Source organism: Pituophis catenifer, unplaced genomic scaffold (assembly GCF_029215685.1).
Source record: "Pituophis catenifer annectens isolate HBS135680 unplaced genomic scaffold, rPitCat1.0.hap2 SCAF_3, whole genome shotgun sequence".
Taxonomy (NCBI): Eukaryota; Metazoa; Chordata; class Lepidosauria; order Squamata; family Colubridae; genus Pituophis; species Pituophis catenifer.
Genome location: NW_027256883.1, coordinates 182,941,369 through 182,969,008, shown reverse-complemented (window position 1 = coordinate 182,969,008; position 27,640 = coordinate 182,941,369). Strand labels below are relative to the sequence as shown.

The 27,640-nt window shown below is 35.6% G+C and overlaps 1 protein-coding gene across 1 annotated transcript in view; it reads right to left on the bottom strand.

Annotated features, from left to right (window-relative positions):
• TOX2 (TOX high mobility group box family member 2) overlaps positions 1–27,640 on the bottom strand; it is a 244,018-nt gene that overhangs the window by 6,698 nt on the left and 209,680 nt on the right. Inside the window, exons 5-8 of the mRNA XM_070939940.1 lie at positions 26,874–27,101; positions 8,849–8,929; positions 3,132–3,539; positions 1,778–1,908 (exon numbers count right to left, since the gene is read on the bottom strand). Coding sequence (XP_070796041.1) covers positions 1,778–1,908; positions 3,132–3,539; positions 8,849–8,929; positions 26,874–27,101 — 848 coding nt within the window. The remainder of the gene's footprint in view (positions 1–1,777; positions 1,909–3,131; positions 3,540–8,848; positions 8,930–26,873; positions 27,102–27,640) is intronic.

Genomic DNA, 27,640 nt, shown 5'->3' with positions numbered 1-27,640 from the left:
CTTTAGAAAATGATATTGAGAGACAAAGGTGAAATATCAAGCTATATGACTATGTTTAAATTAAAGGGTTGCAATAGAAAAAAAAGAAATAAGAGAAAACAAATCGATGATAATTTACAAATGTGGTGATTCAGAGAAATATATGTGATAAATTGAGAAATAAGATAATGAAATGAAATAAGATTAAGACTGGAGGCTAGGGTAGATGGTAATACTGATTATATATTAAATATTAAGTAGAGATGAAAAATAAAAAAGTAGAAATATAATGGCAGAAATTGAGGATGGGAATCTAAAATATTATACTTATGTTATAAACAGTATAAATTTTGACTGGGTCAATACTCTATTCAGAAAAAAATATATTGTTTATTTGTTTGTATGTTTGTTTTTTTAAATTTTTTTTTAAAAAATCAAGCATCATCACAGCACATACATTCAGAAGATTCTACATAAAAAAGTTGCTCCATCATTCAGGGCTAAAATGCTTCTCGTTAGGCTGGCAAAATCCAGAGAGCTTCATAAGTCTTCGCTACTTCAGTTTCCAACAGATACAGATTTGCCCACATTTGTGTTTGTGGGGCAGCCCATATTAAATGGGGCAAAACTTTAACAGCATAACTGCTGTCACCATCTTTAGTTTTTGTCCTCCTTCTGCTGAAGCCTTTGACCAGTGTTCTAGAATAGCCTGCTACTGCATTAAATGCTGTATTCCATTTTGCTGACTTTAGAAAATCCTTTTTTCCCCAAGATTCTATGGTAAGTAAAAAGAACATTGAAAATTATGATGGCACTGAAAATTATAATGGCTACAATGGAATGACTTAAATGATTTAAAGTAGATGTTGCAAAGAATTAGTGTCATGCTATAATAAATGGAGATAAGTTAATACTCCTGATTACTTATATAAATGTACGGTACATAATGATGCAAGGCAAGTGAGAAGGCTGGAGCCAGATGATAGTAAAGAAGGGGTAGAGTTTCTTTTGTAAATTAACCCATCTTTCTATTTGTTCCCTCTTGTTAGTCAGCTCTGCCACTCCGCTCTTCATCAGGGAAATCATCATGTCTTAGATATATTATTAGATAAAGGTAAAGGTTTCCCATGTCGAGTTGTATCTGATTCTAGGAAGCGGTGATCATCTCAATGTCTTAGCCAAAGGAGCCAGCCAAATATCCAAAGATTTTTCCATGATCATGTGGCCAATGTGACTATACACCGAGGTGCACAGAACACCTGCCCACCAAAAATGGTACCTATTTATCTACTTGCATTTTCATGCTTTCAAACTGCTAGGTGGGCAGAAGTTGGGGCAAGTAATGGAAGCTCTGTTGCACAGTGCTCGGGTCTCAAACTTGGATTGTCAGCTGACAAGCTCAGTATCTTTAACTGATGAGTCAACTGAGGCCCATATTACTAAGTACACCAAGCAAATTCTTAATAAAAGAAAGAAAATTAATCTTTTGAATAAAAATAAAAATTGAAAAAAAAAAGAAAGTTAAAGTTTCTATTTCCGTTAGATTAAATATAGTTCATTTTACTTTGAAAATTCATGCAATTGTTTTGGGAACAAGATAGGTTTCTTTCTTACAAATGCAAAATCTAAATAAAAGTACTTATGTTCAAAGGAAACACGTATGTTTTTCGAATATGGTGTTTTGTTTACTTCATTCTTCTTTTTTTGTGACCTTAAATGATAAATTTCCAATTGTGTAAATGAATGCAGTTTAGAGGCCTTCTAAATAACTTGGGAGTTTTTAATTTTGTTTACTGGCCTGCAGTGGTTAATCCCACACTCTCTGCTGGAATAATCGTTGTCCCAGTCAGTATTTCCTGGAGGGTTTGATGCACCAGGTGATCGTGGTCCAACACTGTTCTGAAACTCGGATGAAATATGTGAAAAATCCTAAGAATAGAAGACAAGAACAGAAGACAGAAAAGTTAGAACCCTAGTTACTAGCAGAACAATTTGGTTTTATATATAACCAATTCAAGAAAATATTAAAAGGAGAAATCCCAGATGACCCAAGTATGCTGATATTCGAACAATTGTGAACGTACTCAAGAACCTTTATTTCAGATTATTTATTATGTAAAACAATTTGCTTTCTCACTTATTCTAGCTTTACAAACTGTTTTGCTGGGAAAAAAATCATCTCACATTTACTGTCTTACTATAGAATACTTTTGCCTTTATTATTATTTTTCTTTGCAATCATAGTCTTTTTCCCACATGAATTGCATTTCTCACTGCTGCAATGTATTAAAATAGCTGATTATATGAGGATGTGGCAAGAAAAATCTTCATTGTGGTTTTAGCAGAAGCCATGTTCTGGTAGTTCCGAAAAAACGTGAGAGAGATCTAATATGAAATATTGTTTCAGATATTGCCCTAAACAAGCCTTCTGAAATCTGCACCCTCCAGATGTGCTATGATTGCTGGTAACTTGGCATCCTCAAAAACGTGGTCCCAGTATATCTGGAGACATACAGCTGGGAAAAGCTGAAATCATAATAACAACTAAATTTACATCCCAGTGAAGCTCCTGGAGGAAATAAACAAATCATTATTTTATTTATTTACAACAATCAGGGTAGCCTCAAAACAAGGCAATCATAAAATTTAGAAAAGATGTTCTACACAAATTTAGCTTGAGAGAACAATGATGGAAAACATCCATTGTCAAACCTCCAGGTTGAAGTTCACTTACTCTAGAGCCGTGATGGTGAATCTATGGCATGCGTGCCACAAGGCACGCAGAGCCCTCTCTGTGGGCATGCCCATCATCTCCAGCTGCTCTTTCGGGTTCTGGCACATGTGTGCTGGCACGCATGTGCACGCAGGAACCCAGAAGAGCAGCTGGCCGTCACATGCATGCGCACCGGCCAACTGCTCCCTTCCAGGTTCCAGCACTCTGGTGAGTATGCAGGTGAGCATGTGTGCATGTGCACTCCAGTTTCCGCATTCGGTTCCGAAAAGATTAACCATCACTGCTCTAGAGAATTGGGATTTGACTTATGGCTACTTCAACATCCCACTGAATAATTCAAATCTGGTTTTGATTTAAATCACTATACCCACATGCACAACCTGTTTAAGAACGGTCGCTTCAGAACTCAGCCACTCACCTGCTGGCCTGGTGGTGAAGAATTCATGGGGGGCTGTACCTGTAGTGCCATAGAAGGAGACAAAATAGGTTGCTGGGGGACCTGCTGCATGCTGAGGGGCTGGTTGAGGATGGAGCTCTGCGGGTGATGCAAAGAGAGTTGCTGATGGAGAGGGGGGCTAATCTGGAAAGAAGGAGGAGGTGAGGCACTGATACTGGGCAACATAGGTTTGGAACTCAGGGTCCTGGAGAGGCTGGGGTGAGGGTGACCACGGTAACTCTGCAGATCCGATGGGGACAAGAAGGAGCCCAAGCCAGGATAAGGTGACGAGGCTTGCGGTGACATTGTATACAAGGGCTGTTTGGGTGGGATCATTTTTGAAGGTTGGCTACTCTGAACATTTTTTGTCTCGCCTTGGTCAGCTGAACTCTACAAGAGAAACACACAGACAAACACACGAAGAGAACAAATTGCAATGAAAATGAGTTAAGTGCAACTTAGACCATCTTTGGATTGATTAATGAACAGCATCGCTTGCCTCTCTACAAAATTTTTATCTTTGCTTCCACTCATGAGAAGAGAAATATAAGAACAAGTTTAAAATACATGACTGAACATCGCTTTCCAACACACTAAAAAAAAAATAGAATGGAGATGGAGATGTGTTCATGCCAGCTTGTCTTCACTTCCTGTAACTTAAGATCACTGAAGCAAGCAGACAACTAAATTTGTATTAATGCCTCATATTTTATATTGTTCTGTAACATCTGTGGCTAATGCAATCTTCTTTTCTCTCTAATAGAGATTTCACAATTGGAGTAACAATTTTAGAAAAAAATAACAGCTCAATGAAATACTGGATTTCTTAAATAAGACATATACGGTAACCATAACCTGTGGACATTTAGGGCTGTGTCTTCTGTTGTCAGATACAAGAGGCTTGTTGTTGTACCACGCTTGATAACATATGTATTGAATGATGAGCCTTGTTCACAAGATCCAGTTAACAGAGATGAATTCTGAAATCCTTTTACTATCTCTTCGTTTTTAGGAAACGTTTTTAGCCTTGGGGTTCCTCCCTACCCCTGGGTGTAATGATCTAATACATGTATCCAATATAAGGGCCTTAGTCCTTTGAAGGTTACTACATCTTGTGCTATAATGTGCAACTGAATCACAGTGTTCTTGATTGGGACTTCCCATTTTTCTCATAGTTATAAATGGTGTACAATTAAGTAAAAAGTCTACAGTTTTCGATGGTTATATTAAATGAAGAATATGTGGCAGAAAAAAGTGCAACAAACTTACTGCATTTCCCAGCACTAGGTTAAATCAACTATACAAAACATTTTGCTCATTAATAATATAAGTAGTACCAGCAACACAGTTGGACTTAATTAACTTAAAATCCTTCAGGGTCTACAGTTTAAGCACACAATATACTTTGTACCCAGAACTAGTTAAAGGATAACATGTGACTTTTTTCAAATACATGAAGAGCTACTGCTAATCAAAGTAGCCAAATTTGGTTCAAATAGAAGGCAGTTTGTTATGTCATTATTTCATTTAGCTTCACCTTTTACTTATTCAATGCTTAAACCAGAGGAGGGCAGATTTTTGGTGTCTGATCCCAAATTGGAATTTTGACAACATGCTGAAAATGCGTTCACAAAATGCCTACCACAATGGGATACAATTGTGTAGGTTTTTTTTTTTAAAAAAAAAAACAATAATAAGGAAATAATAATAACAAATCTATTTTGTTCTTTGGGCATTCCACCTTGCAATCTAATTTATAACTTTGGGGATTTCTTGGTAATTTCCCATCTAAGGATTAACCAAAAGGCAACATGGTGATCTAATCCCACTGTCTCTACAGTTATAGTTTTTGCTAGTATTTCTGATTATTTTCTGTCTAATGGGCAAATTCCCAGGGAAAACAATTGGGCTACAGCTCTAATCACACTTATTTTCCAAGAACACCTATGTAGCCTATATGACAATCTCAGATGTTATTGGAAATAAATTGATCTTGAAGCTAACGCTTTGATTTGCAATCAGCTTTCCATTTATTTATTTTAAAATAATTTTTTAAAAGTTAAGTGAGATGAGATTTGCAGCTGCCCATAAGCACCATGTTGCTAATATCTGTTCTCATCCATTAGGATCCTTCTTTAGTCTCATAGTTTTGACAAAATTGCATATGCTATCTGCTATGCCACCTGCTTCCATTTTGTGGATTGCTTCAAATGCAGACAATTTCTAACAGAATTTTATTTATTTACCTCTCTAAGGCAATAGATACATTTTAAGGTATTTGCTTGCAAAGATAAATGGGTTTTTCTCTCCAAAACCTTTCATCCTAGTTATATTTAAATATGAAAGTCAGATTTAAAAAAAAAAAAAAAGAATTCCACAACAGTTATCATTACTGCTTTGCTAAATGCCGTAAGGTAGTGTGCCAATGAATTAGATGCAGCATGAATGGAATACCAATATCAGAATATTCAACTGTAAACTCATTCAATGCAGTTTTGAATTTTTTGAAACACTTAACCCAGTGAAAGGGACTCAGATTATTTCCTTTTTGACCTTTTTGCCTCAGCTCTTAACCTTCAAGCATGGCTCAGTTAACTCCAGGCAAAGTTCCTTAGTGCTCATTGCACAGCGTGAAGTGTATGATTACTTGATTTTAATTATACTAAAATTAAAATGATGTAGGGGTTTAAAAAGTAAATTTATTTTCTTATAATATTAACATTAAAAGCCATCTCTGTCTGGCCACTGCATGGTGGATTTATGTAAAGGGACTCTGTAATATATTGAGAGAGAAAAAGTGAGAGAGAAAGAGAGAAAGAGAGAACGCTGTGTCTACAACACAAAGAACACTTTCCCATCTTCTCCCTCCACTGCACTTTTTTTCCAGGGTCACTCCCCCCACCCCCAAGTCCATAGCTTGCTTATTGAAATCACATGACAATAGCAAATGTGGAAGCAAATAAATGTATCATTACAGAAAAATGCCAAGTGACTCTCTGTGAACTGATAGGTCAAGATGATCAGTAAATCAAGATTCTGTTCTTTGATCCTCACTGTTAGATATTTCTGCCTCCCCCTTTTAATATTGTTTTGTTATATTGAAATAATGTTGAAATCAAAGCAAACAAACATTTAAAATACACGAATTAAGAAGAAAAGGCCAATGTTAGCTATAACATATACTAAAATTCCTTTACACTTAATAGCTGTTGATCAAAGGTGGCAATTCCAAACTCACTCAAAAATGTCTATGCATTAGCAAACTGGATAGGCTTTAAAATATTATTACAGTCCAATATATCCTTTGTTTTATTAAATATTCCATATCTTCCTCACTTTCAAAGCCACTTAATTTTTATTTGTTTTATTGATCAAATTTAGAGATTCATCAAAGTTACTATACCATCTGAGGTTTATATTCTCATTGTCTACAATGCATCTCTGTGATATCATCCAATAATAGTTGCCAGATGTTCCCCTCATATGTCTACGCTACTCCTTCAGCATAGACATGCTGCCATTATTATGTGTAGGAAAAACAACTGCAACTACATTCCCTTTGCTCATAGTTGATTTTCAGGTGGTCAATGGATCATACTGTGTATGTGTATGTATGTATGTATTCTTTTCCTTCACATTCTCACTAGATGGTGTCCATTTTTATGTATACATTTTATATTCTATATCAATTAAATTTCAATTTCATAGCAATTAAAATTAAAATTGGAATTAAAATTCCAAACAATTCTTCTCTGGTTGATCATATATTAAAAACTATAGCTTTGTTTCATTTTTGTCCCCCTTTATTACTGGAGAGCAAAATTTTCTTCAAATAGAAAAAGAAAGAAAAACGAAAGAATGTGAATATGACTAGTGAAGATAATCCCATCTAATGCAGGCGTCTCCACTTGTTTTTCTGGATACAGATTTAAATTCTCATCACCATACCCATTGTTGGTTGAGGAAGATATAGTCTGATGTTGCAATTCAATACAAATGAATTGCCATGTCAGGTCCTGACTAATTAATCTTATTGGAATCTTATTGAATGAACTGGATTTGAATCACTTCCTGCATGCGCACACACATGTGCGACCACTTGATCACATTTTGGATACTTAACAACAGGCCTGCATTTATTTATTAATGACCGGTTTCACCATCCTGTGGTCAGATGTGATCAATTTAGGAAAAAGGATTTGCTTAACAACCTTATGGTTCACTTAATGCCCAAACGATTTGCTTAACAATTGCAAAAAGATATGATGGAAATTCTGCAGCTAATTGTGGTTGTTAATAAACATCAGTAATAAATCGATCCTGTGTAATGCTAGGACATATCAGTCTTCATTAAAATCTTTGTCTCCTTGTCTGAAAAAAAGTTTCTGATTTGCTAATGAACCATGACCACTATTTGCTGATCTCAATCCCTGAATAGACGGGATTAATATCTGCCTATTGATTCTTCTGAGAGCACTATTTATTTATTTATTTATTTATTTATTTATTTATTTATTTATCAACAAGTACAAAGAAACAAGTATCAGTATAGACATAGACATGGACACATGAAAAAATGGCACAAATAAATGGACGTAAATAGGCAAAACATAGCCATAAACACATAAAATGAGTACATATAAATGAGGACAGTAGGACAGGGACGGTAGGGATGCTGGTGCGCTTATGCACGCCCCCTTAGGGACCTCTTAAGAAACGTGTAAGGTCCACGGTAGACAGTTTAAGGTAAAAGGTAAATGGGAGTTAGAGAAACTAATAACAGGATCAGGTAGAATGTTCCAGACATTTACTACTCTATTGCTGAAGTCGTATTTTCTGAAATCAAGATTAGAGCGAATTACATTTAGTTGGTATCTATTGATATCCCTTGTGTTATTGCGGTTGAAGTTAAAGAAGTCATTAAGACGTTAAGGTAAGACGTTAAGGTAGATAATCTTGTGTACTAAACTTAGGTTGGAACGTAGATGGTGTAGTTCAAGGTTATCCAGGCCTAAAATTTCAAGCCTGGTGCTATAAGGAATTTTATTGTGAGCAGAGGAGTTGAGTACAATTCTTGTAAAATACCTCTGGACTCTTTCTAATATATTAATGTCCGAAATACAGTGTGGATTCCAGGCAGGTGAGCAGTATTCAAGGATAGATCTGGCAAAGGTTTTGTATTCCCTAGTTAGAAATATAGTGTTACCAGAGAGAACTATATGACCCTGGACAGGAATGACTTTGTTAAAGCTTCTGGACCAGGGTATAGACTGAGGCAGGTTGAGTTATTAGAAATTAAATTTTAAGGAGTTTAGAATACCTGCAAAAAACATTCAATTTATCCTTAATTATATGGAAAAATAAGTATTTAAACATATTTCTAAATCAAAATACTGGATTTAGTTGTAACATAGAGTGAGCTCATAACCTTGTCTCCAAAGATGGCAAGGAAACCCCAGAACATTCAGTGTTATTTTCTTTAAACCAAGAAAACTAGAATCCTTACTATATATCCTTGAGGCATGCTGGAGTATTTTACTTAGTTCGTACAGAATGTAGCTAACACTTAAATTCATTTTGATGGCATGGTTATAGTGTGTTTCTTACAAACTTGCTCTTCCCCAGAGATGTCCCTGAGTTGCAACTAATTTATCATTGCTACAACCATCGAAATTCATATATGAAGCATAGTCTGTTACCTTGGAAACCAAGCTGGCCCGATAGGCTGCCAGAGCTTTGAGATATTCCTTCTTTGCTGCTTCAGTTTTCCTTTTATATGCCTGAAAAGCCCAAGAAGAAAATATTAATTAAACAAGAGAAACAGGATGATACTGCTCTGATTGTACACTTGTTTATGTCTTGCATATTGCCCAAGGGATCTGTGCTAGGTTTATTATAAATCCAATCTGTGTATATAGGTGATATGAAAGTGAATTTTATATGCTTTTTCCAAAAACAGAAATTCAGACTGAAATCAAAAGTACCAGAAAACAAATAGAGATTAAAAATATAGCTCGGTTTATCATGGAAGTTTCCTATTGCTTGCACAAGTTAAAATGGTATTTTAGAATTGGCATGGAGACATCAAATTTAGAAAGAGTATTCTACAAACAAACTAATTATTAATTGCTTTTTGACTGATTTTTACTTTTGGTTATCAGTAAAGGCTAGTTTGATGTACTGGTTAAGGCATCAGTCTAGAAACCAGGAAACAGTGAGTTCTAGTTCTGCCTTAGGCAAAAAGCCAGCTGGGTGACTTTTGGGCAGTTGGGCCAATCACTTTCTCTCAGTCCTAGGAAGGAGGCAATACAAACCACTTCTGAAAAACCTTGCCAAGAAAACTGCAGGGCAATCCAGGCCGTCTCTAAAAATTGGACATTATTGAACAGAAAGAAAAAAATAGAGTAATGATAATGTAACAGGACTTTATGGATTTCTTGCGGAATGATAAAAAATATTTGTTGATACATTTTATCCAAACGCTATCAATTTTATCTGATGATATTTTTTAAAACTGGACTGTTATCCTTTTCATTTAATGAATGAAATATGATGCATATGTCATGTTATATCTGGTAAAGATCATACAGTAGGTGCTAACATCCTATTTAACTGATTAAAGTCTTAACTGATATTTTACCCAACAGACATCAGCAAGTGATTGCTTCAATTGTCAAGAATAATCAAACTTGACATAGATCAGATAATATTTGGCTGTTAATGTTAATGTTATTGATTTGAGTAAAGATGGAAAAGACAAAGCCACAATCCTATTACTTGCAGACAAAGCTTCCAATGAAATCTATAGATAGTATATTATCATAGCTAAATTACCTTAGCAATGGATTTCCCATAGGATTTATAAAATGGGTCCAGTTTTTGTACACAGCTTTAAGTCTAAATCAATGGCTGCCTTAATCTAGTTTTTCACTTTACTGAAATACCAGATAAGGATATCCATTTTGATTTTTTATATTTGTTTAGAACTGTTTGCCTGTTCTACTAGACAAGCTCATCCGTGGTTTTGCGGTGCGATGCCATCTGTACGCTGATGACACTCAGCTGTACATCTCCACCCCAGACCACCCCAATGATGCCCTCAAAGTGATGTCCCAGTGTCTGGAGGCCGTGCGGGTCTGGATGGGGACTCAACCCTTCCAAGACCGAGTGGCTGTAGATACCGGCGTCCCGATATAGCCAGCTGGTGCCATCGCTGGCTATTGGGGGCGAGTCACTGACCCCCACAGAGGGGGCTCGCAACTTGGGTGTCCTCCTGGACACACGGCTGTCTTTAGAAGAGCATATGACGGCCATGGCTGGGGGGGGTTATCAAGTCTGCCTGATACGCCAGTTGCGCCCCTTTCTGGATTGGGACTCCTTGAGCACGGTCACTCATGCCCTCGTCACGTCACGCCTGGACTACTGCAATGCTCTCTACATGGGGCTCCCCTTGAGGAGCACCCGGAGGCTCCAGCTGGTGCAGAATGTGGCCGCGCGGGTGATTATGGAAGCGACGTGGCGCTCCCATGTAATACCTCTCATGCGCGAGCTGCATTGGTTGCCGGTGGTCTTCCGGGTGCGCTTTAAGGTATTGGTTCTCATCTTTAAAGCGCTCCATGGCTTAGGGCCAGGATATTTGCGAGACCGCCTGCTGCTACCGATAGCCTCCCACCAGCCAATATGCTCTCACAGAGAGGGCCTCCTCAGGGTGCCATCGGTCAGGTAATGTCGGCTGGCGGCCCCCAGGGAGAGAGCCTTCTCTGTGGGGGCACCCGCCCTGTGGAACAAGCTGCCTCCTGGAATACGACCGATCCCGGACCTCCGGACCTTCTGTAAGGCCCTGAAGACTTACTTATTCCACCAAGCTGGCCTATCCTAAATGGTTCTTAATTGGGATTTAAATTTTATAGACTTGGGGGTTTTAAATTGGGAAGCCAATGATTGAATTCTTTTTAATTATCGTAACTTTTGTAATGTATGTATTTTTAATTTTGGCTGTTCACCGCCTGAGTCCCTTCTGGGAGAAGGGTGGTATAATAAATAAATAAATAAATAAATAAATAAATAAATAAATAAATAAATAAATAAAATATGGGATTATTTTTTGCATAATTCATTAGCATATAAATTGATACTGTATGCTAGAGATATTTTATTCTTTGTTTCTGATCATACTTTGATTCTGGCTCTGAAGCACTTGATTAATAAATTGAGATGCTATGTTATGTGATTGCTAAGAAGGTGTTGATATCAACAGGTAATTATAATTTTTGTATGTTTATTGATATTATTAACTTTTAGGTATTTATATTCCATGTGACATTTCTCAAATACTTACATTAAATTTAAATAAGATATTCAACAAGTATGTGGATTAGGTAAGCATTCTCAAATGAATGTAATTCCCAGGATACTTGATACTGTACATAGATTATCCATTTACATATTATAGCAAATTGATTTTATGATAGGATGTAATATTTTTAGTATCCATATTCTTTTGAACTACATAATCATTACATCAAATTGATGTGTAGAGAACAGAAATAGATCTCTCCACATTCTTATCACTTCCAAGTCCTTCAACTTGGAAAGATAAATTCATGGCCCCAACTAAGTGGACCGAAGACCTGATATTGTGATTTAGGAATAAATTGCTTGCAGGAGTGGATTGTGCATTAGTGAAAATTACATGATTATCTTTTGTTGATTCATTTCCACACAGTTGGATCATCAAATATTTGAAAACAACTGATATCATTAAAACATTAGAATATTTATAGAAAAAAAATTATGAACTGGTAGACAGAATTAGTGGTTGGAAATAAAAAATATGGGCTTGTCAACATTACGAGGGGCATCTTCCAGAGTAACTCATTATCAATTTTTTTATTGTCATTGCTACATCACTTTTAATGATTTTGAAGAAAATAAACGTTGGCTATCAAACAGCAAAAAAGGCTAATAAACTCTGACATTTGCTTTTTAAGGATGATCTGAAGCTTTATGGAAAATAAAAAAGAAGTAAAAACCCAGTCACTGACAAATACTATAAGAAGTTTTAGCACAAATGTGACAATGGAATGTGGCCTAGAGAAATGTGCTACAGTAGCAATAATTTGGTCACAAACAACAATAGAACGGGAATGCTGAATTACCAAACCAGAGAAGCCATCAAGATAAAGCCTATAAGTATTTGGACATTTTACAACTGGGTAACATCAAGCATAAACAAATGTGATTAGTAAATAATACATCCAATCAGAGAGAATATTGCTAGATAAAATTGAACTGTGGAAACACCAGCAAAGCCTGGGTCATACTTGTGAAAGGATACAATACTTGAATTATTAAGTGGACACAAGCTGAACTGCACATTTTGGACCAAAAAACCCCCCCAAACCCCAATTCACTGTGTACAACATTCCCCTAGTGATACTATACTTGGCTCATAGAAATGGAAACAGAGGTTTTCTTTCAGTCAGTCAAACAAAATATTTGAAGAAGAAAAGCATGGATTGGCTGATTATGTAAAAGACAGTCATGAACAAACACTAGTGCAAGTTAAAAATTGGAATTTCCTGAATGTATAGGAAACAATGCTGGCAAGGAAACCCAATATATGGCCAACTTCTACAAAAAATTGAGGGGAAAGTGGATAATAATAAAAACCGGCAGTAGCTTATAACTGTAACATTAAAAAAAGAAACTGAAAGCTTGATTTGGTTGCTCAAAAGCAAGCTATTCAAACTAATGCAATTAAGGCCAGAATTGAAAAATAATCAAATGATTCCAAATCCAGATTGTACAAAGAAACAGAAGAAACAATAAAAAATAGTCATTTCATACAAGAAGATTGCACAGAGAGATTATAAACAACAACATACACAGTTGCCAAAACGATTCATTGGAAAATCTGATTAAAAGATAGTTAAAAATGGGCATATTAAAATAGTGTGGGATTTCCAAATACAAACTGAATAGTCTTGGTGCATAATATACCATATTTAACTGGCTGAAAAGAAAAAAAAAATATGGATAATTGATGTGGCAATACCAGGAAGAAAAAGAACTGGAGAGATCACAAAGTATCAAGATCTGAAAATTTCAGTTGAAAGATTATGGCATAAAGCAGCAATTATGGTCCCAGTAGCGATTGGCACACTAGGTGGCATATGAAAAAGCCTTGGATGATACTTAGAAAATCTGCACATTGACAAAATTTCCATCTGTGGGATCCATACATATCCTACACTGATAAATTATCATATCCCAAGTTTTTGTGAAGAAACTCAGTACAAATGAAGACCAACAGCAGCTAAGGAACTGACAGCTATGATTTCTCATTGATATATAATTATAATAATGTGATCTTAAGGAATCCATATACTTACGAAACCAACTATGCTAATTTCAAAGATGCACATGGTTGGCCAAATTAGGATTGCCAGAAAGACAGGAACAACAGTGGATCGAATGGATTGAAAGTTATCTTTGCCACAATCCTGCCTCTGAAAACCACATTTTGGACCAACTCATTACAACAGGCAAAATATCTTTGACAAACATAAATAAAGCTGCAATTGTAGCTTTATTGCTACAATTGTAGCAATAAAGACATACTCTCAGAAGACATACCCTCTCCATTGAAGCAGTTGAAGATCAATGGTTTGTCCCAAACACTTCCATTGAAATATATTAAAGTATTATATCCTTACTGTTATGAATGTGTTAATCTGGAATCTTGTTCTTGTGCATTACAAAATATTACCAAAATAGAGCATGGTTGCTGAGCCATTCCGCATTTATTTAGCCTGCATATCAGTGGTGAGTTGCTCCCTGTTCGAGCCGGTTCAGGCGAGCCGGTAGTGGTGATGTTGTGACATCACCGAACCGGTTCTCTTTGACTGGGAGCTGGGCCCTCCTGCCCGCCCCCATGTTATACTACCATTATTAAGGGTGTGCACGAAGAGAACCAGTGGTAACACCAGTTGGAACCCACCACTGCTACATATGCATAAATATCATAATGGTATTTACGTACTTAGTCATATATATGGAATAAATAAAAATTCATTTAAGTGAATAGAATTGAGCAGTTTTTTTAAAAAAAGGTGATCAATATACAATCTGTCACTGTAAAAAAAAAAAAAACTATATAGTGTTATTCATCCCAGCCTCTATCTCACAATAGCTAAATATTAGAATATTATTTTTTATTTCCACAAGTTGTTCATTAGTCTAAAAACATAAAGGGTAAATTTAAAAAAAAGATGTTTAATTCCAGTCTATCCAAACAAAAGGATTCCAAAGTAGCAGAAGTTAGCTTTCATTCACCCAGGAAGCTTTGCATCACTTTTTCTAATGGTAGCTTTCATTTCTCAAGTCAAATTCTGAGGGCACTTATGAGATGGTTTTTGAGAGGCTGCATGCAGATGCTCTATGTGAGTGTGGGCAGAAAGTACTGTAGTATTAAAGCAATAGCACATTTTATGCTCACAATACATGCAAGTCTTTTCAATAATTTTGAGAATTCTATTTTTGAAAATGAAAAGACCAATGTGCCAAGGTAATGGCTTTGTGTCTTCAGATCAGATCCAAAACTGCTACTTTGCAATTTCACTTATAGTATATCTATTTGTAGAGACATTACAATTCCACAGGGGAAAGTACTAAAAAAGGCCAAAGACAACAACTACTATAAAGCTTGCTATTTTGAGTTGGGGAAAGAGAAGGCACTGTTCTCCATGGAAAGATAGTTGTTATTTCTGAACTTCACAAGTGGCAGATGCTTAATCCAAAGGTAGAAACACATAAAATCAAGCTTTTCCTTACATAACTAACAAGAAGACTACAAATAAAACTGAATATTATCACTTGGTGGCTAACCAAACTAATTGAATTCAAGAAAACAGACTTTAAAAAATTAAGAAAATCTTTTCTAGCTGCTCTGATTTGATTAGATCCCAGCAATTGGGACACTTTGATTTACATAAAATTACATAAGATAAAAAAAATAGATTATATGTGGTTTAAATTGAAGTTTCCAAGCTTAACAGGAAAAACTGCCTTGTGGTTAATAAGTGAGACCAATATGAGATTCAAAAAACTCATCTCAATTTTGAAGAAGTCTCCCAAGAGATTAAGTTTCTCAGTTAATACATTTCTACTTTTGTTTCTTTCTTAAAAGTTTAGTTACACTCAGAAGAATTAGCTTTGAAAACTAAATTTTGTACACAATTTATCCCCTCAATGTAAGAAATTAGAAGAAACCTTTTCACCAATAGCTGATGGTTTTAAATTCAGAATGAATTTACAAATATATAGCAAAACATTAAGAAAACCAACAAGAGCCATGCAAGGAGAACACAATCTCACTGTTAATGTTTTTCCCTTCCCTTACACCTTGCCTACACTTCCTTTTACAACACAGCCTTCCTCAGTCTTTACTCTCCAGATGTGTTAAATGTCTAGAATTCCCAGTAGTGCTGAGAATTATGGAAATTGAAACCACATGCCCATACCCCAAAGATGAAAAAAGTGTGAATATGATTTCAGTTAAAGTTTCTTGTTAGCTGACTTCACATTAGGAGACATCTTTACTACATGAGTGTGAAGTTGACATGAACCCCTCATCTCCCCCCTCCCCAATGCTGAAGCATTCCTTTTCATAGCTTTAAAAAAAAAAAACTTTCTGGGTGAGAATGAAAAAAGAAATTATTCATCATGGCCTCTCCAAATGTCCCCGGCATTCATATCAAATGTACAAATATCTAGTGCACTTTTGGAAGGTGACCTTATCTCCAAATATCAATAGTTGGCTGAGATCCTTGACATTTTTCTATGGGAAGCTATAGTGTAGATGCAACAGCATAAAGTCAGTAATGTTGGAATCTGTGATATTGTCAAAAACCTAAAGCGACATATGGAGTTATTTCTGAGTAGTTTCCTTTATTGTTTTCAACCGATAGAATATTGCCAGACTAAAGTAACTATCTGCATAACTATACATATGCTTTGGGAATGGCTAGGGAAAAGCTATTTTAATCTTTTCCTGTTGACCAAACTTTCCAAGTTCTGCTGCCTGCTTGTCCTCTGTGCTGCATTGTATTGGCTTCAGAAGAAATATGTGCAATTGATTTATTGATCATTGTAATTAGATGTTCAATATTAAAGAGCTGTAGTGACACAGTGGTTAGAATGCAGTATTGCAGGCTACTTCTGCTGACTGCCGGCTGCCAGCAGTTTGGCAGTTTGATTTTCACCGGCTCAAGGTTGACTCAGCTTTCCATCCAAGATCAATAAAATTAGGACCCAGATTGTTGGGGGCAATATGCTGACTCTGTAAACCTCTTAGAGAGGGTTGTAAAGCACTGTGAAGCAGTATATAACTAAGTGCTATTCCTATTAACTGCTAAGGACAATTAAAAGTGGTGTTTGAGCTGAGTGCTACCAATATACCATTCACACAGCCCTACTTTTCCTTAACATTTGAATTATATAGCTATAGCCAAATTCTTAAACCTGGCTCAGTAGTTAATTGGTAGCTTGTGCAGTTGATATAGTATCAGGCACATCTACTTTTGGCTGGCATATAAAATATATTAGGAGAAACTGGTAACCACCTGCACTCTGTGGTAATGGTAATACTCTCTGGTAATATTTACACTGGTGTGGGGTTATCCTTGTGCTTGGTCTTCAGCACTGGTAAGTCATGAGAATCAGCATGATGGATTCTGCTCCTAAGGCTCCTAAATACTTTTCATCCACTGGTTACAAACAGGCCTTGCACCTGTTTTTGTGCCTAGTTGTGTAAAAATACCATTGCAAGTCAAATATACTGCCATGCAAGGTAAAATAGGTTTTAGCTACTGCTCAGCATATTAAATAGCATTTAAATTGGTTTTTAGGCTTGAATTGCAATGTGACCTATAAGCTATATATGAAAAGTGTATATGGATTTATTTTTTATTTTATTTTTTCTGGGGAAAGGTTGTAGACAAGGAAAGGTCAGGGATTGCTGTTGTTTCCAGGGCTTTAGGAATAAAATCTTGTTTGAGGGATGATTTTTTAAATTTTATCTTTGCTTTAAATTCATCAGATGTTTAGTTTTAATTTGTTTCTGCTCATCCTATATTGGCAGCATTCTATATATTTTTTTGGATGTGGGGAGAAGAGTTCCAAAGATTGAAAAAGAGTGTCCATGAAAGAAAGCTGGAGATTAAAAGGCCAGCTGCATAGAACTTTTTTTGAGTTGTATCCTTCTTTCTGGAGAATAAAGATGTGATGGAATGAGTCTACAAAGGAGAGGTAGCATGATGACTGCAATGAAAGAGGGAGCACATTCCGGGGGGCAGGGGGCAAGACAAGAGACAACATTGTCCAGAGCTGGATCAGAGACAGAGGAAGAGAGTTAGGATAACCATTCCCTAGAATCTCTCAAGGTATATCCTTTACTTTAGGGTACTGTAGATTTAATATGGCAAGATTCTGTTAATATACTATGAGCAAATAAGGAATGAAACTTTAGCTGGTTTGTTCTATGTTGTTCTTGGGTTGGACCTGATGAAAAAAGATGGTTTCCATTCTGCCCTATTTGGGGCTTAACTGTTCCCACTGTGCATCCCTAATCGAGAGTCTTATGATAAATATCCTGTTCTAGGGGTATAAGAATTAACTTTCCATACTTTCTTCTTGGTTATAGGTTGCATGAGACTGTTTACATACATTTTATTACATTCATGTAGATTACACTACATATTTTTTGTTAAGTTCAGAGTAAATTCCAAAGGACTGTAAGTATTTCCTTCTTCTCTTATATGAATAACAAAACCAATTACTAATTACTAACAATTACTAATTACTTATTGTTCTCTGTCTGACTCTTTTCTTGATAGGATGGTTCCAAAAATAGTAAACATTGTCATAGCTATAAATGCTAGGAAGATTTCAAGATGGAAAAAAAATCAAGAGGAAGGCAGAGTATCAACTTCTATGTCTGTTTAATAAGTGTATTAATTGACACAGAGACAAGGCTTCCATTCATTGGCACATGAATTTAGCTTTCTACATGTTAATATGGTTTACCTGTGACCCTGTTTAGAAACCATTACATGCTGTAGTACCCACTTGGCCTTTTTCACTAAAAAGAAAAAATGTGTAACTAAAGCCTACTTGACACTTTGAAAATCTGAGGTGAAATGTGGACAGCAATTCCTAGCAGGGTTTCTTAAAAGCCATTTGTGTAAAAGCTGTGAGATCCATTTAAATACTGGCAGAATTGGCCCTCTTTCTTTTTCCACAGAGCATTAACTTCAGCCATTTATCAGAGCTAAAGATTTAAAAAATATTCTACATGTTTTCCAGATAATCTACCATGCCCGTGGGTTTATTTTTCTTATTCATTGAGGGGGGGGGATTCATTAATCATTAAGGGACTGGGTGGGTGTTGAGAAGGAGGACAAACATGTGACTGATTATGGGGGAGGGAATTGCAGCTGATAGAAGCATAATCCAGAGTTTCAGGCCTAACGCTTTTGTGGTTTAGCAAAGAAACTGGCAATTGTGCCATAATAAAATGCTCAGATTTCAAAAACAATAAATATGAGTGTTATTTCAAATCCTGCTGATGTACACAGAACCACTCTGTGTTAAGTAAATGATACACATTCTTTACTGGTAAATGTTAAATGTAACTAAAGAATAACAAATTTCCTGGATTTTGGATATGACAATTCATCTGCTGTATCGCTCTCGTTTGAATAAAACATGACATAATCAGCTTCCTATCCACAATATAGTGCCATAAATACTTCTACTATCTTCCTATTAATATACCAGCTACCTTGGTCCATTATAGAGGCCCTAATTTGATACTTCTCATAAGAGTTTGAGGTCAACTGCTACTTCTACCAACTTGACTTCTCCATGGCCAAGCACCCGATATGCCATTGGATAGAAAAGTGGTAAGAATTAAAGTAAAAAATTCTACACATATCTTCTATTAACAATTTCTGTAATTGGAATGGAACTTGAATGTTCAGAGCCTTAATTTGTTTGAAGTGAAAAGAAGGCTTGTATCTCGATCTCAGAGTTACTATTGCCATATCTTTTGCAGAAAAAGCCTCTTCAAATAATATTTAATAAATAATTAAATGATATTGTAAAGGCTTTGGTTTAAAGTATTTTGGAATCACCCTGAGTCAGTAATAATAAATCTAAAGCTTGCAAATATAAAAACAAGTATTAATATAAACATAATTTAAATAATACTGATTGCTATACTTTAGAGATATGAGTACCATATCTATGATTTAAAAATATAGCCTCAGAAGAAATTCAGAGTGCTGCACATTTCTATAACCTTGTAAAAATTATTCTGGAAAATGAATGAACAGATGTTGCATAGCTTTCTGGCAATGCTTTTCAATCAGTACACTGATGAAAAAAACTAAGCTTCCTTGAAAACCAATACATATGCAAGTATTCCTATTGGCTACTTGTCTTCAATCATTTTTTGTACCAGGTACTGAAAAGAAAAATGTATGTTTCATCTTACTTACAATAGTCCTTCCCAAGCTGGTGCCCTGTGGTAACATCAGACAGTAATTGCAATAATGCCCAATAACTTCCATTGGCTATGCCAGGTGAAGATGATCTCTCAAACTAGTGGTTTTATTTCCAAACCTGAATTCATTTAAATAAGTTGGAATGAGATTCCACCTGATATCTATGTGACCTTTACCCTTCTGGCATGCATGTATGTGTGTGTGCCATATGGTTAGCCAGATCTGCCATCAGTTCTTGTTCATTCTTTTATAGTTATAGTATTCTATTTATTCTTTTATATGTATTATGTTATATTTTTATTCTGTTGGGGTTTTTTGTACACTGTCTAGACTCTTTTTGGAGGGCTTTTTGGGGTTTTTTTTTGGGGGGGTGTTTAGCGTATGGCACATGTTAGCCAGGGATTACCAAAGTGGCTGGCTGCCTCTGTGAAAGGAAATTTTTTTGGGTGGTTTATCTGTTTACCCGTGGGGTGCCTGACTGCCAGTAGGCAGACTGGGGAGGTTCCTTTCTTGTCCCTTCCACGGTTTGTTCACACACGGGAATCGAACCAACGAGCTGCAGACCTTAGAGATGTGCAAGCCCAGTGTCTTACCACATGAGCCACCGCGGCCCCCCTCCTCTGTGGAGTAAGGAGGTGTCTAAACCAGTTACATTAAACTTAATTGTCTTGGATGTTTTATTGTTCTAGCAGAGAGTGATGGGAGTTGCTTTATTGAGGTCCACAGTGCCACAGAATGTATCACTGGCATTCAAATGAACACTAGTTACTCCTTTCATACCTTGCTGTGGAAGAAAGAAAAAACCCAGAAGAGAAAATTAAATAGAACTTGGATAAGATCAATATGCCAATCTGGGAAAAACATGGACATGCAAAGTTGTCTTAAGACAGTTGGACCATTTAACTGTACATTCCAATTCTGTTTGCAGTGACTGGTATTTATCCTAGGTTTCAGACTAAAGTCTGAAGTTCAGACTAAAGTCTCTTTTAGCAGTGCTTATACCCTTTTTAATGGGAGAGGTTGAATACTGGGATCTAAAGCAAACAAATGATGTGCTCATTAAAGATCTGAACTGTTGTATTAGGAGACAGTTCTTAAGTGTCTGTGGAGTTTTGAATTACATCAAAAAAGCAAACGAAATTAACAAGCTATAACGTGTGCACAACAAGAGAAATGAAAGAAATGTTTAGACTTGGTATACTACAGGCTTCATATTACATGCACACGTCATGAAGTTTAGAATTTCTACGGAATGTAATTGTAAGTAGAATTAAGATTGTTGGTGTGAGCCATGCCAGTCTAGAAAATCACCATGTAACCCCAGTTCCTCTAGATGGAGCTAATGTTAACAAAAATTAATGTTCTTGATTCTGTTTAGACATGGCATTTAAAAAAATCCAATTCTCTTCCCATAGCAGGGCAGAATTTTATTTGCATTATTTCAATCTAGAGTTAAAATCTGCTATGTTGTGAATTGAGGGGCCAATCTATTTTTATGGTGGTAATGCATTTTATGAGCTTTGAAAGTTGAAAGAGATGAAGGTAGATTATTAGAGATACTTCTTTGGCTGATAACAATCATTAACATGTTATGTTTTAGTGAGATAAGAACTATCTACACAGGAACAGCTGCTACATTTTTTGTAAGGTCAAAAGAATGTGTGTTTATATGTGTGTATTACACACACATGCACACACATATTCTTTAGATTCTTCTCTAAGCCTCTTAGAAAAGCCTGTGTCAAAGTACAGTGGTAAAAACATTAATGTTGTGAGCTTCCCATATATGCCCACACATATAAGCATCTACATACATTTCTGCACAAGATTGATGATTGAAGGAGTTAAGGCAAGGAAAAAAATTGTGCATATTCTGCACAGAAGCTATACTTGAAAGGGTTAAGGCAGGGAAGAAATTGTGCAACTTGCAGAACAGGTGTCCTTGATGAAAACCCAAGGACGGAGAGATTGCTAATCCTGTATTCCACAGCATGATCAAATCACCAAGCAACAGATATAAATAAAAAAGGCAGGAAATGAGAAATTTAGATATAAGTGTGTCAGCGAGAAAATGAAGATTCATTGTAAAATGCCAGGGATGAGAAGAAGAGAAAGGAACAATATGAGAGAAGCACCAACTGACAAACAAAAATATTAGATTCTTTTGATTTTTTTTTTGCAAAAATTCAAATAAATGGCAGCAATAGTAACAACTGCTTTAAACATAGCTCTGCATTATTTTTTCTTTGCATAAGTAACATAATTCCTTCCTCTTTCTGTTTGCCTTTTAGTAAGGGGGAAATATATCAAACAATAAAACTGCAATGAAGAATATGTAATACGTAATCTTTACTTTGTTTACTTCATCAATGGAAAGAAAGTAAATTTGCTTTGTAGGAGTAGCAGCACCTGTTCCACAGCAGATAAATATCCCCAGCTTTGATCTTCAAGTGTACACAAACAGTGTCTTATCCCTCTGTGTGATAAACAAGAAATCTGCTGGATACATGGTAGCTCATTTTAGTTAGTATCAATGCCAAGTTTAATATCCATCAAATTAATATTAATCTATCACCTAGCTTTGAGAGCTGCCATTTTGATCTCATTGTTTGGATAATTCTTCTACTACTGCTGCTTCAGGGGGGAAGAGATCTTCCTTGATCACCACACTGTGCTGCCTTATGTAAACAATGGTTCATTACAGAGTGAAATTGCGGAAAGCTACTTAAAAGGTTGTTGTTCAAAAAAAAAATGAATGGATGAAAACAGTAATAATTATAAGCTGATCTTATTTATACTGTTTGTTGATTTCACAAATACAGTGGCACCAAGCCTTGTGTTCCTTATTGCTTGTCCATCCCTAAATCTTTATGTGGTAGTCTTTTGAACATGAATGCAGGAAGAACATCAAAGGAATTTAGCAGGATTCATACAAAAGCTTCCAGCCAGCAAACCAAAGTACAAATGTTCACAGTTGGCTCAAGAAATTAATCTTCAGTGTGATAATTTTAAAACATTTTTCTCAAAATATAAATATGTTTATAATTTTAAGCCAACCTCAAGACATTAATGCCCACCATCAATCATGTCTTAAACTGATTTCTCACTAAATCTGCTTAAAGCAAAGGGAGACTTGAAGAATAAGGAAAACTAAGTCACCAGATTCCTAAATAAAGCACTTTGTTCCCATGAACAAAAAGCTCTATCCCAAGACACAGCTTTCGTTCGGTAGGCATTATCTCTTGGTAGTATTTCTCATTACTATTTTATTGCCTTTGTCATCCAGCCTTTCCTTAACAAATATATGCTTATCATCTTTTATTCTCATAGAAATCTAATGGTTATACTGAAATAGTACAAGATCACACAGTATATTTTATGGCATGAATTAGGATGTGAATACAAATCTGAGATTCAGATCAACTAAATCTACCAACAGTTAAGAAAAAAAATTAGACAGGTAAAAATATATAGTGTGAAAAGTACACATTGAGACATACAATAGGGCAACTGAGAAACATATGTCTGAATGCTGATCAGACCAGAAAATTGCTAAGTAAAAGTCATGCCCTCTACCAAGATATTTCTCCAGGATAGAATAAATAACAGTTATCTAGAATTCCCTGGAGTGAGATCAAAGGGTTCATCTAAGGATCAACACTCTGGCTGTTTTTCTCCCCATCTGGTGATGCTGTGTGAAATTTGGGATCGTGTTTATGTAAAGTACATATCTTTTGACTTAAGATCATATATCTTACTTGAACTGAAATGGTTATTCCATATTGTAATACAATGAATGTGGTTGTTTGAATTAGGCCTAAATCAAATCAAGCTCTACTAATTTATCTGGCAAGAGCTATTATTATTTCCAGCATGATAAAGTGAAACCAAAGCTTTACAAATTTACAATCATGAAAAAGTAATTTGTGTGGGGGATCCAATAGTTTCTTGCTGTTTCAAAAATAATTGAGGTAAAATTCCCTAAAACATGAAGGTTCACTTTCTGAGATTTGCTATAGGATAATAATGATGATATCCTATAATTTCTCTCTTTCAGGATATCTATTCATTAATTCAGCAGTGATATCCAAATAGGAACTTCAGCTGAATATAGAACTGAAGAAATCTACTGTAATCTTGGTTATTCTCCTTAATTTTGGAACAGAGTGAAGGCTGAGCCACCTTAGATCCATTTTTTGGTTCTATGTTGCTTTGGGGAGCACTTATTATTTCTTTTGCCTTTGGAAGGGTTTTTTTTTTTTTTAAATTGTAAGCCACCCAGAGTCATTGGGAGTTGGACAGACTATACATTGTCTGTCAATCTATTTTTTATTATTCCTTTTCAGACTAACTCTCTGGGAAATAAATGGTTGCCACATGCTCATATAAATAAGAATCTGTCTCCCATGCTTGTCAGATTTTGGTCAGTTTGGAAGACAGTAAGTATTAATTCAAGTTAAGGGCACTGACTCTGAAATGGAAGCTGGAACAAATTAAATAACAAAATCAATATGGATATCCAATATGGAACTGCAGAAAAAAATTAAGAATTAATGGGGAAATTATCAAATACACAATTAATTGGTATGTTTTCAGTGAAATTTAAATGTTATATTTTAAATTTTTATGTACATAATATATTAATAAATCTCCCTTATTTTGATGCTACATGTGTCCCTGAGGTCCCCTATCTTACGATTAAGTGTTTTGAAAAAACAATGAAAGCAGTCCTCTTGTATAATTTAGACTTTCCACTGATAACAGAATTCAAAATATATTTCTTTTTATCTTTGCTGAATCAGGACAAGTGGAAGTTTGAACAGAAACCTCTTTCTGGCCCAAATAGGAAGTAACTCACTCAACTATATTAGATGGAAACAATTCTTAAACATTAAGAGTAAAAAAAACTAGTAGCAAAGGAGTTCCTATATATCTCTTGCAGTTGTAAAGCTATCAAGTTTCTACTGTTAGATCGGAATGTGGGGTGAATAGGACTGGCAATAGAGACAAGTTAGCAGCAAAAAGTAATTCTATAAAAATACCAATGCATGACCAAGAATGATAGAGAATCATCAGTACTGTTTGCCAATGAGTCACAAAAGTGAAGAAAATTTGAAAATTATTATTTTTTTTAAAGACAGGGTAAGTTCATTAAAATTGAAGATATGGTATTTGTCATTCAACACAAGGCTACATAAAATACAGAGCCATTTTAAAGCACAAATTTAATTTTAAATGGTTTCTCCACCTGCTTCTGTTTTCCCTAAATACAGTTTCTTGGAACCCTTCCAGTGGGTGGATCTTGGCTCTCAGGAAATGTTTGTGTCTTTAAAAAAAAAAAATATCACCAAGCAGTGCATTGCAACCCACAGAAAAGATGAGACAGCTCTTAAGGATACAGAGTACTTTCTACTGATGGAGCTGCTTTCTCCAATCCTTTCCATAATCTTAAAAATCTTTAGAGGCTTAAAGGGATGCTTTAAAACAGATTACAAGAAGGAAAAGAAAGGAAAGTTCTGGTGTCCTAGGTGAACATCTACATGGCTCCCACCTTGTTTACATTCTGTCAAGCTTGCAAGTTATCCCAGGACTTGGCTAGGGTGAATAGAGTCCCCTGTTGGATGGGTTTTTGCATCAAACAATCAGATCCCCATCTTGTTTTATTTTGTATAGCATTTCTATTGCATTTTATATTGTGAGCTGCCCAGATTTGGTTTAAACTTGGGTTAGCATCTAAACTGAAATAAACAAAATGTGGAAACATAATTTTCACATTTATTGCCAATAAAATGCCTAGAGATTCTACTTCCTGTTTCTAGGTGAGTGAGTATAAGATTTCCTGAATAATACATTTTTTTAAAAAAAAATAAGTTTTCAAGGTTCCTTAAAACCTTAATTCAGCTCTTAGATGGCAAAACTCTTGCAGTGAAAATTACCTCTGCAATTTAATGAAGCAATAGAAACTAAAACCAATTAGCATTTTATAGATTCTTCAAATTCCTGGAGAGGAGAAACTATTATCTGTCATCCCATATTGCAGGACGTGGACTAAGGGTCAAGCTGCAAGGAGGCAGATTCCAGCTACAACTTAAGAAAACTTCCTAATGACAAGTCAACTTTGATTGTAGAATCCATTACAGAGGGAGAAGATTGGGTTCTCTTCACAGTATATGTTCAAGCCTTCAAGCCACACTTGACAGACATTTGTTGGGGATGCTGCAATCTGAACTCCAGCACTGAGCAGGGAGTTGGACTTGATTGCATGGTCCTGAAGGTCCAGCCTCCCCCCCTTCAGCTGTGATTCTGTGGCACTGTAAAAGAGCTTAACTATGCAACAAGGATTCTTGAAAAATGCAGGATACACATCTTTCCATCAAGATGTCTCTGCATTCACACGTCTCCCAATCTTCACAAAAAACATTTTTCTAATCTAATATTATGTACATTTTTTATAACTTCTACTTAAGAGATCAATTTCAAAATAGCAATTTCCAAAGTCCACATTTAAAAGATACAACTTTAAGGATGCATCATTTCAATTTGTGAACATGTATCAAAAATAACAGATAATTAACTTTTAATACACTGTTTAACAATAACAACTATAAGATTCACAAATTTCTGCTCCATATAATACTACATGGTACCCATTATTGTCTTGGAAAAAGAGCTGTGTTTTTACTACAGTGTAATGCATAGTCTGGTTTTGAAATGGAAGCAGGCTTCTAGAAAGTGCATAAACCAACTAATACAAAATTATGTGTGAAAATAGCTTTGGTAACAAAAACAACAAAATAAACCTGCAACAATAACTATCATCACCATCCAGAAGACAAGTAATGACATACTCAGTGAAAAAATGCACTCAGGAATGGGGGTGGTTTTACTAAAATTTACAAGCTGCTCAAAACCCCTAAGGCTTTTTCAGGCAATACTTTTACTGAAAATGTTAGCTTTAATATAAGATGGAGGTATGTGGAAGAAAAGATAATTGATAATTTTACTGCTGCAGAAAATAGCTTAATTAGTAAAACAACTATCACTACCATCTTAAGAAATAGAGTGGGCATATAATGTATCAGATAAATGAAAATAAAATATGACATTATCAAGGGGGGGGTGGGAAGCAGTAACTGGATAGGGAAAAAACATTCACCTGCTTTTGTTCTTCTCCTAAACTATCCCACATTGACGCAACGATTTTTGACACATCCCCAAAGGTAGCATTGGGATTTTGTCCTTTAATAGCTGCTTGTGTGTCTCTGAAGAAGAGGGCATAGGCAGACACTGGCTTCTGGGGTTCATTAGGATCCTTCTTTTTCTTCTTCTTTTGGTTTTTGGGTTTCTTGCCCAGATCTGTCAAAGGTCTCTTCTCTCCAGTTGCCTGTCAAAGAGTCAAGAAAAAATATATTATTTTTTCCCCCTTCAATCACTTTTATTTTAGAAGAAATATAATATTTGATCTTGAACTGGGGAGAAAAAACCCACACGATAACTGGGAGTAGTTTAAGGACATGCATGCCAGGTAACTTTCTCAACTTTGTTCCCAAAATACAATGCAAATATACAATTACTTTTACAGATGTTCCCTTGAACATCCTTTACTTTTGATAACTTATTGACCCAGCACTGTTCTTTATCTATGTGATTAATCTAAAACAATTATATACACCATACATTTTAGTTGCTATCTTAAAGAAAGGTTCAATTACAGATGTGCACATTACTTGATTTGTCATTATTGGCTATTAAAATAGAAGACCTTCCCATGAATATATGATATACAGATAGTCCTTGGTTAATGATAGTAACTGGGATTGAAATTCCCATCACTAAGCAAAGGGGTCATAAAGTGATGTCACCTGATTACATCATATAGCAACGGGAATCCCAACTATCTTTGTTGTCATTGTAAAATCGAAT